General features: G+C 41.3%; 1 protein-coding gene across 2 annotated transcripts; it reads right to left on the bottom strand.

The window, feature by feature from the left end:
* Positions 1-376: 376 nt before the first annotated feature.
* Positions 377-11,683, bottom strand: uap1 (UDP-N-acetylglucosamine pyrophosphorylase 1). 2 transcript variants are annotated; one of them, XM_006809379.3, is made up of 11 exons: positions 11,577-11,683; positions 10,101-10,405; positions 8,793-8,997; positions 8,080-8,255; positions 7,819-7,991; positions 3,684-3,877; positions 3,447-3,587; positions 2,412-2,600; positions 2,117-2,158; positions 1,164-1,230; positions 377-1,064 (listed from the first exon to the last, which is right to left on the bottom strand). In XM_006809379.3, the coding sequence occupies exons 2-11, from the start codon at positions 10,381-10,383 to the stop codon at positions 972-974; spliced, it is 1,563 nt and encodes a 520-aa protein (XP_006809442.2). In that variant the 5' UTR covers positions 10,384-10,405; positions 11,577-11,683; the 3' UTR covers positions 377-971. The 2 variants fall into 2 exon arrangements, with proteins under 2 accessions (XP_006809442.2, XP_006809443.2); XM_006809380.3 differs by lacking the exon at positions 2,117-2,158.
* Between the last annotated feature and the right edge of the window lie 3,233 nt (positions 11,684-14,916).

Below are 14,916 nucleotides of genomic sequence, written 5' to 3'. Positions count from 1 at the left end.
ATATGTTAAAGAATTAATGTACTGATTAAAATGCCATTAAAGAGTTTTTCATCTTAGCTACAGGTCAGGCTGTCTTTCCATAGACGTTATAAGAGACCTTCTTTAGTCTTAACAGCGCCGTTATGGAGCGGGAGAGAAAGAAAGTGAGTCAGAAAGGAGCCACAAAGAAAAATGCCCTGAATAGCTGCAGCAATGTTGCGTCCTCGGAGCCATCTTGAACATAAACCATCTGCTGGAAATGGTGATTCACAACACCAAAGAGCTATAATGCAAAAAACACACCTCGCAGACACCGGCGAGCAAAGATATGACAAAAAAAACATGTTAACACCATTTGAATAATTAGACAGACACAAAGACATTGCTTTCCAAGTAGGAAAATGTATTTAATAAAGATGAGCCATAGCGTCTCTTAAAGCTGAATAACATCCAGTCTTCACTGATTACAAGCAGAGAAGAAGCAATTATTATAAATACCCCCCACACCCTGACCATGTACCGTATCTGATTGTAGGAAACATCTGTGTGATCATTTCATCTGAATCAGCTGTTGCATAAAAAATCACCAGGTAAAACAAGTAGATGGCCATTTCCACCAATAGATAATCTATCAGTACATATAAAAATAAGTCTCATAAGCAAAATAAATAGATGCACCTGCAGACAGCTTCAACCTGTCAGTATGACAGGATTTTCATACTTCAATTCTTGCTGTGTTCAAGTCTTCAAGGAAAAAAAAAAGAAGAAGAAGAAGAAAAGCAAAACAAGTTACAAAGCAAAGGAAAGCCTGGCGCTAAAAAGTAAACTTCATGTTGTTCATTCATTCATTTTGGACAGGACAGATTCTTTCTTGAACACATGTGTGTGATATTTGTTATTGCACAGCGATGACATCACAGTTTCTCTTCCCATACAATGAGAGATAAAGGGAAGTTGGGCCGTTTCCTTCCCCGCATTCTCCCGTTCAGTCATTACACCCCATTCTTCACCAGCTGGTGGACTCCCTCCTTATCGATCGTCAGAGTCGGTTGAAACTCTTTTCCCTTCACCAGCTCCTCAAGACCCTTGAAGTACAGACGCCATCAGGACAATGTTAGTATTTTACTGAGTATTCGTGGATAAGAATAACATCTGGAGTTTTATTTAGTACAACGTGTTCCTACCTCTCCCCCGTACGACACCAGTGGGGAGATCTCGCATTTGATCGGCAGGTCCGTTCCGTCCTTCAGGCTGCGGTGGAAAGACAAATTCAGAGAGGATCACAGGAGAAAAACAGAAAGCGAATGAGCGACGGTCTCGTGGAAGAAGAGAAGCAATTGTAGCTGAAAAGACAGCTGCTAGGACTCCTTGACACAGCTGTTCTTCTACTGCGGCTTGTGATTAGAGGACAAAGAGAATCAGCGCTTCATCGCAACAAGTGATTAGTCCTTTGACTTGTGATAGAAGTCCGCTAGAAGAAAACAGACGAATGAAAGGAACGTTGTGCGAGACTGCCGTCACTCAACGTGTTAATTTCTAGATGATGATTACAGAGGGAAAAAAAATCACTAGTCAGACATCAGGTGTTTCAGGTGTTTTGCTGAGCAGCTGCCTGATGGAAAAGCTGAATGACTGAGAAAGAAGCACGCCCTTTAAGAGTGTTGGAAACATTCGTGGTGCCGAAAGAGTTTGTGAAGCACATGCTCATTTAATTCTGTCTGGAAAAACAAGCAGGTGGATTTAAACTTAAAGGCAAAATAGCAAGCGAAGAAGCTGACCACATAACTATTTGGTACAGAAACCAACAGGTGTGTGCTCTGTCTCCCTTTACCCAGCATGCAATATATCACAGGTTGACATGATAGATCATTTAACCAAGGTACGGAAGCAGACCATGTTTTCAGGTGACTTCACTGATCCTCGATGTCATTTCCTGCATCCCGACTGACCGTAAAGAGACTGAAAGAAGGCCGCCGACAGGTAGGGCCTCTACAGACTCTTTTCCTCTCAGTGGAAATGCAGGAAAGGGATGTCAAGGATCAGAAGTAATATTACACGGTGTTAACACGTCTGAGCGAGAGGGTAAGAAAGCCATAACCCCATCACCATGCACTCAGTACTGCAGAGGGATAATTACTTTCTCTTGCCATCATCTGTGACACTGCCTGCTGCTCCGTCTCTGGAAACATTGCACGGGACACACAGGAGCAAGACCAAGCATGAGAGAAGGGGGAGTGAGAGTGTGAAGCTAAAAGAATATGATGTCTACAAAACAAACAAAAAGTCCAGCGCATACAGTCTGTACACAAACAAAAAAGGTCAGTGCATACAGTTTGTCCACCGTGTGGAAAGTGTCGAGGAGATGGGAATAACCACAAAGATCTCATTATTATGCATGTTTTTTGTAAAGTGACATGACGTGCTGTGGTCACCTGGGTATGGCGGGTACACGTCTGCCGTTCTCGTCAATGAAATGTCCCCCAGCGTTGAGCACCCAGCGGTGGTGGAGGGACATCAGGGCGTGTCGGGCTGTGGTGGGCGTGTCCTTTCCGTCCTGAGTGTCTGCGTTCTTCAGCGGGGAGAACTCGTCCTCTCGGAGCACCTCATACACAACAAACGTCCTGTTAGAAACACAGAGCATCCCATCAGCACACAGGCAAACCGAAGACTTGCATCACAACCGAGCAGCTGCCGGGGATTGAAAAATTAGCAGGTTAATTAGTTACTCAACAGGAAATTCAACCGCAACGAATAAAAACAAAAATGTCATTTTACTTTCTATGCTTGGAGTGGTTTCAGATTGTGCGTGACTTCCATGGAGCGAAATAAAAATAGCAGCCACACTAAAGATAGTCCAGAGGAACACATAAAAATGCTTCTGCAGAGGAAATCAGTTAAGTTTTGTTTGTTTTTATGGACCAAATGGCTCTAAGACAGGTCATAAGACAACAGAGCAGGCCACATTAAAAACTAAAGACCTGAGTCCTCAGCAGCATCAAAAATAGATTTTTCTTTACTTTAAAAATACATCTTCAAAAACGTTGAAGTAAGCTTGATATGGTGTCCTTGATTTTTCATCAGTTAACTGTTACAGAAATACTTTCATTAAATATAAAGTTCTATTAGTAGTGACGTGACTCAGAGCTGATGTCATGTAACACTAAAGGATGTGGAATTGCTCATAAACTTCCATCCCCCTGTGGAGAATTTGGCAAGCTTAGTCTGCTGGACCAGACTTTGCAGAAATGGCACGACTGGAGGGCAGAAATTAGGGCTGGAAAAAAAAAAGACAGTCCTTGCACGGAAGAAAAAAATCAAGGACCAGTAGAACCAGGGCCCCAAATATATGCAAACTGGTCACCTCTCAAAAGGAGGGGGAGGTGGGGTTAGTACGAGGCAAGCTTTAGCTAACTGGTACTGGCATGCACACACACATTCATATTTTCATAAAATGCACCGTCACTCACTTGGCAAACTGGAAAATGTCAAAGACAAACTTTTCCATTTTGATGCCGTTTGGTTTCTCTGGTTTGATTAGTTGACCCTGAGCGTCCACATATGGGATCTTCTTCTGGGCCACGTGGTGCTGCAGCTGGGGCTCGTATTTCCTAATGTGAAAACGGGGAAAAAATGTCTCATTACGATGATGTAAAGCTGAAAGAATCCGAAACGTAATGATAACTGTGTTTATAGCTTTGCCTTACTGCACTATGTCTCTGAGGAAGGAGAAGCTGAAGAAATGATTGGCCACGTTTGCTGCGTTGAACATCAGACGACCGTCGGCGCTCCGCTTCTCAGCGGTTGCCAGGCTGATCTCGCTGTACTCCACCACCTTGTAACGACCATCCACCTTGCAGACAACGCCTACTGCTTCTGTCGGGTTTGTTTTCTCCACCACCTGGGAAACAATGTCACAAAATGACCTTACTAAAAACCTCCGATTACTACAAAGTCAACTTAAAGTGGACCGTGCTTTTTCCTTTTACTGTCACATATGTAACTGTTACTGCTGGATGCTCATATCAAAAATCAGCAAAGATTCAAATCAAAAGTTCAGCACATGTCCAAGTAATTGCTGTAACTCCAAAGCTCAGGCTTCAGACTGCTCTGAATGCTCAGCTTCAGTCAGTTTTTTCTACTCTTGGTTTTGTTTGATATTGATAAAAGCAGATATCCCAAACATAACATGGTCAGACACACACAATTGTTCTGTTCAAATATTTTGTCCACAAGAGACAGCCAATCATACATTTTTGGTTTAAAGCGAGGAGGAAGGGAACTAAAAAAGCTTGTTTCAGACAGAGGATGAACCGATCGACTGTATCAAAAAAAGTTATGATATTAAAAAAGGATTATTTTAACATGAATCATGCAAAGCTACTCTAGTTAAGCCAAAGAATAAAAATAAGCAACTGTAAAATGCTAATAACTCTCTACTTTAACTATTTATACAATAAAATCCACAGATCGGTACACTTTAATTGTGCTACATTTAGTTTTCCATAAAAACGACAAAATATTTTCACTGTTGTCTCTTTATGAGTCAAATTATCTGTAAATTATTTACAGTCAGAAATAGTCTAAAACTGAAAGAAAATAGTAAATAAAAGTGCTATGAAGCAATCGGTGCACTCCATTTTACAACCAGTAAGTTACGAGTCTGCACTGAATGAAAAATCCTTCCCCCCTTCCTATCTGTCGGTTACTAATGACAGGGTCCTGAGGGGGGGATGGTAAACTGGTAGGGGTTTGGCAGGGGGGGGGGTTGGTGAAGCCACATGAACTGTTAGCGGAGCTTAGTAATTTACGATGAGAGGGTGGTACCCCGCTCTGATCTGATTCTGCCATCGCTGCTCCACCCCACGTCTCATAATTTCAAACAGAAGCAGGGTCTGGGTGATCTTATTACAATAATTAGTTCACTCTGCTCTGTGTTAGCTGGAAAATATACATAGTGCTTCTACTTCTTAGAGGAAATCAAAAAGTAGCAGGATCCTTCAGGCACTCTTTAGCTATCCAACACACACTGAAGCACGTAATTGGTGCAAAAACAGTTTAAAAAGTGAAATCTTGACTTCATACTTTGATGTATTTGAAGTAGGATGGGGTTTGTTTAAAAATTAATTAGTAAGATCTGCCAGCAAAGCTTAGTCACACATATATCAGTCATATTTTACTGTTAAAGCTAAAAACAGAGGTCTCCTGATGGTTACACTCTTTCTGGTGCACTGGACTCTTATCGCTTAGCTCGTCAGTAGGTGTTATTTTAGAAAAATGTCCCTCTAACTATCCCTGCACCAAGGTCAGCAGGATCTTCACAGAATGAATAATGGTGAAGAATAAATGTAAAACTTTTTATCTCAAACATAGACTCCTCAGCAGCAGATCTTGGCCAGTGAGTACTGAATTTTCACATCACCACAAACTAGATTCTGCTCAAATTCTTTTGCGAGTCTATACGTAAAAATATTATTTTATAAATCAGAACTCCTTTATGTCTTTAGTTCTGCAACATTAAGCTTCTTTGGGATTATCTTTTTATAGTAAATCGCATTACTAATTAATTACTTACACTTGTGGCACAGTGGAACAGTGGTTATCACTAACACTTCACAGGACAAGAAGGCTCCAAAATATGTGGGAAAAGTGGCATCTTCCCATCACACTATCAATGAAGACCATAATAGTAGGCAAAAGAAGATTCTGGGCTCATTCCTAAATTTCCTAGAAAGCTAAGTGTAGTGCAAAAGAAGAATGCAGAAGTGGATTACAACTCCACCCAGTGGCAAGTTGTGGAAGGTGCAGCTATCTGAAACCTGCCAGGTTAAACTGACCCCACCTTTCGATATATGACATCCCACACTTGTCACACTTCAGACCTTCTAGAGCAGGGTTTTCAAACATAAGGTCCAGGGGCCAGAATCGGCCTGGCTAAGACTCCAATTAGACAGCTGGGCAGCTGTGAAGAAGGGCATAAAGTTTGGACTTGGGACCATATTTTCACAAGTCTTCAGTTTTTCCTGCTGATGAAGACCCCCTCAGTTTTTTATCATGTATGAAACTGTCATACATAGGGATGGGTACCGGTATCCGGTGCCATCATGGCACCGGTTCTGACATAAACGGTAGTAACCAGACCGAAAAGCAGCGCACATTTCGGTGCTTTATTTTCCTGAGATGTCATACACTTTGAATTCTAGCCAATCATTTTACGTTTCCGAGGATAGTAGGCGGGTCCTGGTACGTACGTTCTTTTAGAGCAGAGCTACAGATTAAAAATGCCCAAGGCGAAGCGGTCAAAGTCTGGCTGTACTTCATAGCAAAAGATGCAAACTCAGCAGCCTGCAACAAGTGCTTTAAGGTGATACTGTGATACTGTCAAAGGAGGTAACACCTCATATCCGATGTAACACCTGGCGACGCATAGCGTTTTTTTTTAAAAGCCGAGAAATGCGCCGTATTTGATAGCTTGCTGCGAGACATCTACTGCGGGTGTGGTGCCTGTTATCAGACCCGGAATTTGCAACATTCCCCAAAAACCCGAAGAGTAGAGTCCTGGCCCCTAGCCCTGCCAGTGTAGCAGAAATGATGAGGATGATGATGCAGCAGCAGCCGTTCTTCTCTGCGTGAGTAGCTTAATGTTGTTCATGTGTAATTTACGTTGAGTAGGCTAACCACGTTATTACATTAATGCATGTAAGGTGAACTAGCAAACATCATCATAGCTACATGCGGCTGTCTTCTTGTTTGATGGCAGATACTCCCTTCACCCTGGCCAAAAAGGCTAAAATGACCAAAAAAAAAGTGGAAAACAGTTAAACATGAGAGGTTTTTGGACAAAGTTTGTGGTTTTTCCATTGTTTAAGCTGCTTCCAGCCAAGAGTGATACCATATATGCCCCATAGCTGCAGAAAAGGCTAACATTGTTATCTTTTTACAAAAAAACAGCTGAACATGAGAGGTTTTTGGACCAATTTTATGTTCTCCATTCTTTAAGCACCGGTTTGAGCACCGTTTAAGCACCGGCACCGTTTCAAAAGTACCGGTTTGGCACCGGTATCGGATAAAACCTAAACGATACCCATCCCTAGTCATACATGATAAATGGTTGCTCAAGAAGAACGAGACTAACTGCTCAGACTGGATAAAATACTACAAACATGACTCGACTATTGTCATACACATTACCTAACTCAAATACATGCTTTAGTATTTGCATGACTCATCTGTATGTGCCATTCCTATTTAATGACTTTTAATCTTTGTGTGTGCAATCACTGATACTAAAAGGTCTGATAAAGGTCAACTTTAGATTTATGAATTCAATTCAGTGTTACTTTTATAGTGCTTCGAGGTGACTTATCAGTGTTCAGGCAACTTTAGGAGGGGAATAAAATACGTTTACTGCTTCCTCAGTTCTTTATCTTTTGTTTTGTCGTGCCTTTTTATGTGGCCTGATTTGGGTAATGATTAACATAAATGCAAAAAGAAGTCAGTTATTTTGGTTTTGGGGGGGTGAAGTCTCAAAAACTAAAAAAAACTCATGTATCAAATATGATTTACTCGGCTTCAAGGGGATAAGTATTACTCATGTCCAGTCTAGACCCAGTTTCACACATTCCCACAGAAAAAATATTAGCGTCACTCCCCAAATGATGGCATCAGCACTGCACCACACCCAAAGTTTGGAATTACTGCCCTTGTCAGTAACTTTGGAAGGTGCTACCACAAGAAATTCACCAAAGATGGAGGCAGATGAGCTGCTGTGGCGACCCCTAGAGCGGGCAGCTGAAAGAAGAAGAAGAAGAAAAAAGGAAAGAAATAGGTGGTATGACCAACCTTAGCTGCACAGTCCGCTCCCTTCTGCACACAGAAACCAACAAAGGCAGGGTCAGCCACTTTGACCAAAATGTTATCAACACAATAAACATGGATGGACTCAATCCCCCTCCTCTCCATGTCATCCAGGATACCCTGGTTCCCGAGAGCTCTGTAAAGACCCCCATTACCGTCTAGAACACAAACACAGACACATTTCTCACACACTGAGCAACACTGTGAATTAAGCGTACATACACTTCTGTATATGTGTGGACGTACCCGGAGCCATGGAGGGCTTTCCTTTGCTCTCCAGGATGATCTTGCAGTTGTAGTCCATGGCCGGCAGCATGCCCTGCTGAAAGAAGACCACGCTGTTCTTGTCCAAACCAAAGTAGTTATGTTTGGAGAAAAAATCCTTTGTGGATTTCATTGTCCTGCCGCTCGTCATGATGTACCTGAAGGCAACACGGAAAGAACGCAGCACTTATGCATTTTAAACAATTTAACAATCGTGCGGTGCTGCAGAAAACATCTCCATCATCTCTTACAAAAACTTAACAGCAAAGGTGATGTTAGCTTGAACCAACAGTATAATACTTAAGTTTATAGCAGACAATAAAAAGTAACAACTTGATGAAGATGTTTCTAACATATCCTTCAACTACGTTAAATCTGACACGCACAACTCTATTTCCTGCTTTTTATCTCGATCATTCATATTATAAAACTATAAACTGCTGGATCTCCTCTGCAGGGACTTTTTTTTTTTTTTTGCTTTTTTCCAGCAACACAGCTTCCTTGACTGAGTTTCCTTTGATTCACACAGTGACTTGACCCAGTTAATCATCATGCTAACATAATTGGGACAGCTGAAGTTCACTTTACAAATAGGACAGCACTATTTGGTTGCTCGAGCTTCTTTATTTTTCCTCAAATCAAGCTGTAGATTTAGTCGACTAAAATGCCTTAGTCATGGAAACCTCGTGTCTCACCAGGGGATACAGCACTTGGTTTTGTGCGACTGCTCAGCCAGCTGTTGCAGCTTCAAGATGCGCTCAGCCTGGATCTGAAAGAGGGTTTTGTGGGACGGCAGCCCAACGTCGTACATGCCTTTGGGGTACGAGACCCCCAGCCTGGTTCCTTGGCCTCCTGCCAGCAGTAAGACTGCCACTTTATTCTTAGAGATGCACTGAAGACCTAAAGGGCAACACAGCACAACGGTCATAAATAGTAGCAGAAATGTGTCCTGTAGTTTATTTAAAACAGGGCCATGCATTTAGTGTTGTACACTGATATGATGGCACACAATGCACAGTATCTAATCTCTGCAGACCTCTTATTGCCTGGTTAGTAGATGAATAATAATAAACTTAACAAAACAGTTCTGATAATATTAATCCAAACAGTTTAGCAGCATTTTATGACTGGTTCTGGAGTACTTGTGGACGTGACACATTATATGAGCTTACAACCCCACTCGAGATTTTACTATGGTTCAATGTACCAATAGTTTATAATGGTTCCAGTTTGTCTAACATAAACTGCAGCAACGTGACACGATATGAAACTCTCTTCCTACTGGTTGGTGCCAAGAAGCAAGTTTTATGTACTGGGTTAATCCATAAACTTTGACACATGCCCCACACCCAGCAACACAGATTTGGTCCCAACAGATCACAATGAGCTCATGACTGAGGGTCAAGAGGGAACTCCAGTTACGTCAAGCACAAATCAACACCAGATGTTTCTGCTGCCCACCGAGACAGTCATACAGCCCCGGGAAGAGTGAAGGATGAGGGATTGCGCAAAACATAATGAATAATTCCAGCAACTTACTCAAATGTCAACCCTTGCACAGAAACGCACAATGGATAAACATGGAGCTTCTGACGCAGCATGACTGGAACTTTGTAATAAGCTTTTGCAAAAGTTTTGATCTAATGGGCTGTTTTTCTGTGAGCTAACATCTGGATGTGGATACTTAAAAATATTGCCATGAGAACAACTATTCATCCAGCTGGGTTACCCATGTGATGTTTTAATCCACTTAAGCTTCCCGGTCTGATACCGGTTAAGCTTTCCTCTCTTACCTGCAGGTCATCACTGTTAAGATTTCATTGTGTTAAACGTGCTTGCAGTAACTAGGCGAATCTTGTTTAACAAGTGATAATAGCTTACATATTCTCATTAAAACGAGATACTCTCAATTCTAATGCTTTATGTTTCCTTAAAACACTCAGCATACCGAGTAAGTACAGTTTAAAGGTCAAAAGCAGTAAATAGGTGAGATTATACTTCACCTGTCAGCTCCCAGTCTTTGACGCTCTCCCTGTCTCTCGTCACACTTCCCAGCACCTCCCTGGGCACGGGCTCCATGCGGCAGTCCATCTTCCCTTGTTTGCTGCTGTTAGATGTCTGCATGGCATTCTCGAAGAATCCGTTGATCTCCTGAAAGTCCATACCCTCCAGTTCTTGGGTCAACTCGCCCTGCTCTTCAGGGCTCAGCTCGTTCCAGAACTGCAGGAGGTGAGACTGGCCGGCGTCAGCCAGTTTCTGCCTGAGTGTGCTGATGTTTGGGTCCATGATCACCTGTGCTTTTAATTAACTGTGGGAAAAAAAGATTATTTTATTTAAAAAGAACTGCAAAACATGCCCCAGGTCTTGTGTTGTTTTTGTATAAGCCGGTGGCTTTTATGTAAATATAAAAAAAATAGATGATGAGAGAAAGGTCACACTACAATATCCAAACATTTGCAGTAGCTTTTTTTTTTTAACAGTGTGGTTTAATTTACTCACCTTTAAATAATTTTTTAAGTAAAATGGGTAAAAAAAATTACAGAAAAAATCTGTTATATAAGGTAACATAGACTCTTTCCTATAGTTTCATGTGGACCAATCATATTTCTTAGTACAGTCACCACTAAAAGCTCATTTTGAGCACCCAAGAAACTGTATGTGTGTATAAAAACAAATTTAGGAGTAAAAAAATAATTGATGACATAGCCAATGTCCTTAAAGTGACTGAAGATCTTCTGATGGAAGATGGAAACATGATAAGAGTATTTAATAGCCCTGTGCTAGTTGTAGTGTAGGTAAAACAAGCACTGCTGGAATGCTTATATGTTTGAATCCACACCCACTTTTACCAGGAAGTCATTACAACACTATAGGATAAGGTCGAGGATAGTTTAGCCCAGAGGATAGTGTGAATACTGACTCTTTTATACCCATCATGTTTGCTTATTATGATTGATAATTACAACAGTACAATAATAGCAGTGTAACAACGCGATATTATGAACCCGCGATGTTTTCTAAGAGAGTTTACACCAAAGACATCCCCTCTGTAAGTGACCTTTTCAATGGGATGCTGACGACTAACACCCCAGCCACACACCCTGAATTATCTACAGTTGTAATACACAATACTCATATATCACTTTTAGTTAAAGTGTTCATAAAACTTTTAAACTTCACATCTCCAGCATGACTGTGACGGTGAGCCTGTAAAGGGGTAGCAGGTACTGCTGTGTTGACTCGGAGCACAGATAAATCCAGTGTTAGCACAATGTAATAACACAGACTGTTGCTAAGAAGCGCATAGATTTAGTGAACCTCATTTTCAGTCATTGTATATGATAGTTAGCCGCGGTCTGCGCATCAGTCAAGCTACAGCCGGGCACATGTTAGCAAATATCCGCCCGAATGAGGAGCGGAAACCGCTCAGGTTGCTGCACACACCGCAGATAGAAGTAAATCAAATATTTAACTCTTACCTCTCACAAAGACTCCTCTCCGGTGTAAGATCATTAATGCCAATCGATGACTATTCGCTCGCACTGGTCACTATTCGCCTCCCTCCCGGAATACACCTCCTGCTACGTCACATTTGACGTGGCATCAGTGTACGTGTGTGTATGTGTAGTCAAGTCAGTGATGCGTTCAAGTGCCACCTGTAAATTTAAACACTCTATGCTAGGAGTGTGTGTGTGTGTGGGGGGGGGGGGGGGGGGGGGGGGGGCATAATGTTTCTGATTTTGTGCGAAAAACTGTTTTCTATCTGTGTAATATATTTGCTTATATTGTTAAATAGACTGCAGTCAATAGGTTTTCTGAAAAGGTTATATATAAAATAAAGACATGGCCTGTTTTGCAAGAACCTTTCTTGATTCTACCTATTTGATAATCACAGCAGTCTGTTCTGGCCACTTAAAATATCTTGAGATAACCATTTTCTGCCATTTGTGCTGCCCCCTTGGGCACATCTTTCTTGAAAAATACATTTTTGACGTCAATTTCCCTTTTTACCAGGTTAAATGAAAGATATACAGTGGGGCAAAAAAGTATTTAGTCAGCCACCGATTGTGCAAGTTCCCCCACTTAAAATGATGACAGAGGTCAGTAATTTGCACCAGAGGTACACTTCAACTGTGAGAGACAGAATGTGAAAAAAAAATCCATGAATTCACATGGTAGGATTTGTAAAGAATTTATTCGTAAATCAGGGTGGAAAATAAGTATTTGGTCAATAACAAAAATACAACTCAATACTTTGTAACATAACCTTTGTTGGCAATAACAGAGGTCAAACGTTTACTATAGGTCTTTACCAGGTTTGCACACACAGTAGCTGGTATTTTGGCCTATTTCTCCATGCAGATCTTCTCAAGAGCAGTGATGTTTTGGGGCTGTCGCCGAGCAACACGGACTTTCAACTCCCGCCACAGATTTTCTATGGGGTTGAGGTCTGGAGACTGGCTAGGCCACTCCAGGACTTTCAAATGCTTCTTACGGAGCCACTCCTTTGTTGCCCGGGCGGTGTGTTTTGGATCATTGTCATGTTGGAAGACCCAGCCTCGTTTCATCTTCAAAGTTCTCACTGATGGAAGGAGGTTTTGGCTCAAAATCTCACGATACTTGGCCCCATTCATTCTGTCCTTAACACGGATCAGTCGTCCTGTCCCCTTGGCAGAAAAACAGCCCCATAGCATGATGTTTCCACCCCCATGCTTCACAGTAGGTATGGTGTTCTTGGGATGCAACTCAGTATTCTTCTTCCTCCAAACACGACGAGTTGAGTTTATACCAAAAAGTTCTACTTTGGTTTCATCTGACCACATGACATTCTCCCAATCCTCTGCTGTATCATCCATGTGCTCTCTGGCAAACTTCAGATGGGCCTGGACATGCACTGGCTTCAGCAGCGGAACACGTCTGGCACTGCGGGATTTGATTCCCTGCCGTTGTAGTGTGTTACTGATGGTGACCTTTGTTACTTTGGTCCCAGCTCTCTGCAGGTCATTCACCAGGTCCCCCCGTGTGGTTCTGGGATCTTTGCTCACCGTTCTCATGATCATTTTGACCCCACGGGATGAGATCTTGCGTGGAGCCCCAGATCGAGGGAGATTATCAGTGGTCTTGTATGTCTTCCATTTTCTGATGATTGCTCCCACAGTTGATTTTTTCACACCAAGCTGCTTGCCTATTGTAGATTCACTCTTCCCAGTCTGGTGCAGGTCTACAATTCTTTTCCTGGTGTCCTTCGAAAGCTCTTTGGTCTTGGCCATGGCGGAGTTTGGAGTCTGACTGGTTGAGGCTGTGGACAGGTGTCATACAGATGATGAGGTCAAACAGGTGCCATTCATACAGGTAACGAGTGGGGGACAGAAAAGCTTCTTACAGAAGACGTTACAGGTCTGTGAGAGCCAGGGATTTTCCTTGTTTGAGGTGACCAAATACTTATTTTCCACCCTGATTTACGAATAAATTCTTTACAAATCCTACCATGTGAATTCATGGATTTTTTTTTCACATTCTGTCTCTCACAGTTGAAGTGTACCTCTGGTGCAAATTACTGACCTCTGTCATCATTTTAAGTGGGGGAACTTGCACAATCGGTGGCTGACTAAATACTTTTTTGCCCCACTGTATACAAGCCCCCTTGCCAAAAACTGATCACAGCTTTTATTTCGTCTTGAAATCATGTTTGAGAAACATGTCTGACATTTTCTTGTCAGATTATATTGCAACAAGTCATGAACAGCATTTTAAATATAACTAATTGTTTTTTTGCACCACACCATCAAAGACTCTTATCACCTCTGGACAGCTTTGGAAAATGTGAAGGAAAATGAACAACTAACTGTATTTTTGTAAATTCTATTTATATAAATTTTATGGCTTCACCTACTGAGCCCAAAGAGATATGTTGACAGTTTCTTTGATTACTTTAATAAAGAGATGAAAATGCACTTCTTTTTCTGATATATCTGTATTTGCCGACATGCCGAATCATGCAAACTTTATGTCATACTATTTGTCATCACTTTTCCGTATTTGTACTTGTTCTTAACAGTCTTTGATAGTCTAAAGCAGCTTTATGAATGTAATCAAAGGTAAATCATCAGACAGGTAGAGACAGAGCAGTCAGCTTCAGTGAACCAGCTAATGTACATATCTCCACTTAAACTAAAAAGAATAAAAACACAAATTATTGTTTTTTATTTGTGTGTTTTAAACTCATTTACTAATCTCTGTTATTATTTTTTCTTTTTGTTCTTTCATTACTGTTCACACTGATATTAGTCTAACATCGATACAGCTCATTATGTTTGCCATCGTAGTAACTGATTTACAGTTTTACCTAATAAGTAAAAGATCACTGGTTCGAGCTCAAGAAGAGACACAAAACCTTTTTGCGTTGCATTGGGCCGACCACTCTGTGAATTAGGGAACAGCTAAAATGAGCTTTTAGTAACTTAATGTGATGTGTTTCCAGAATGTGATAGCATATGTGTGTGTGTGTGTGTTTATATGCATTTTCTAACAATTAGCATATAAATTGTGTTTATCTGAAGAGAAAGCATGCATTACCATGTTTTATGTGCTGAGATGCCTGGTTGTTAATATTCCCTTGCTTTATAGAAATAAAAAATAATAATTCTTTAATAATTTTATGCACAACCTGAAAAAAACTTACATTGAACCTACTGCTTCAGTAGGTGAAATGTGCATTCAAGTGTTCTGTGAAGATCCCACCCCCCCACACACACCAAAGATAGCTATAGAAATAAGATGACTCTAAAAGCGGTCAGCAGCAGCCTTGAGAGTTGTATC

Source organism: Neolamprologus brichardi, chromosome 23, assembly GCF_056152115.1.
Source record: "Neolamprologus brichardi isolate AB-2024 chromosome 23, ASM5615211v1, whole genome shotgun sequence".
NCBI classification, from domain to species: domain Eukaryota; kingdom Metazoa; phylum Chordata; class Actinopteri; order Cichliformes; family Cichlidae; genus Neolamprologus; species Neolamprologus brichardi.
This window is presented reverse-complemented; position numbering and strand designations above follow the sequence as displayed.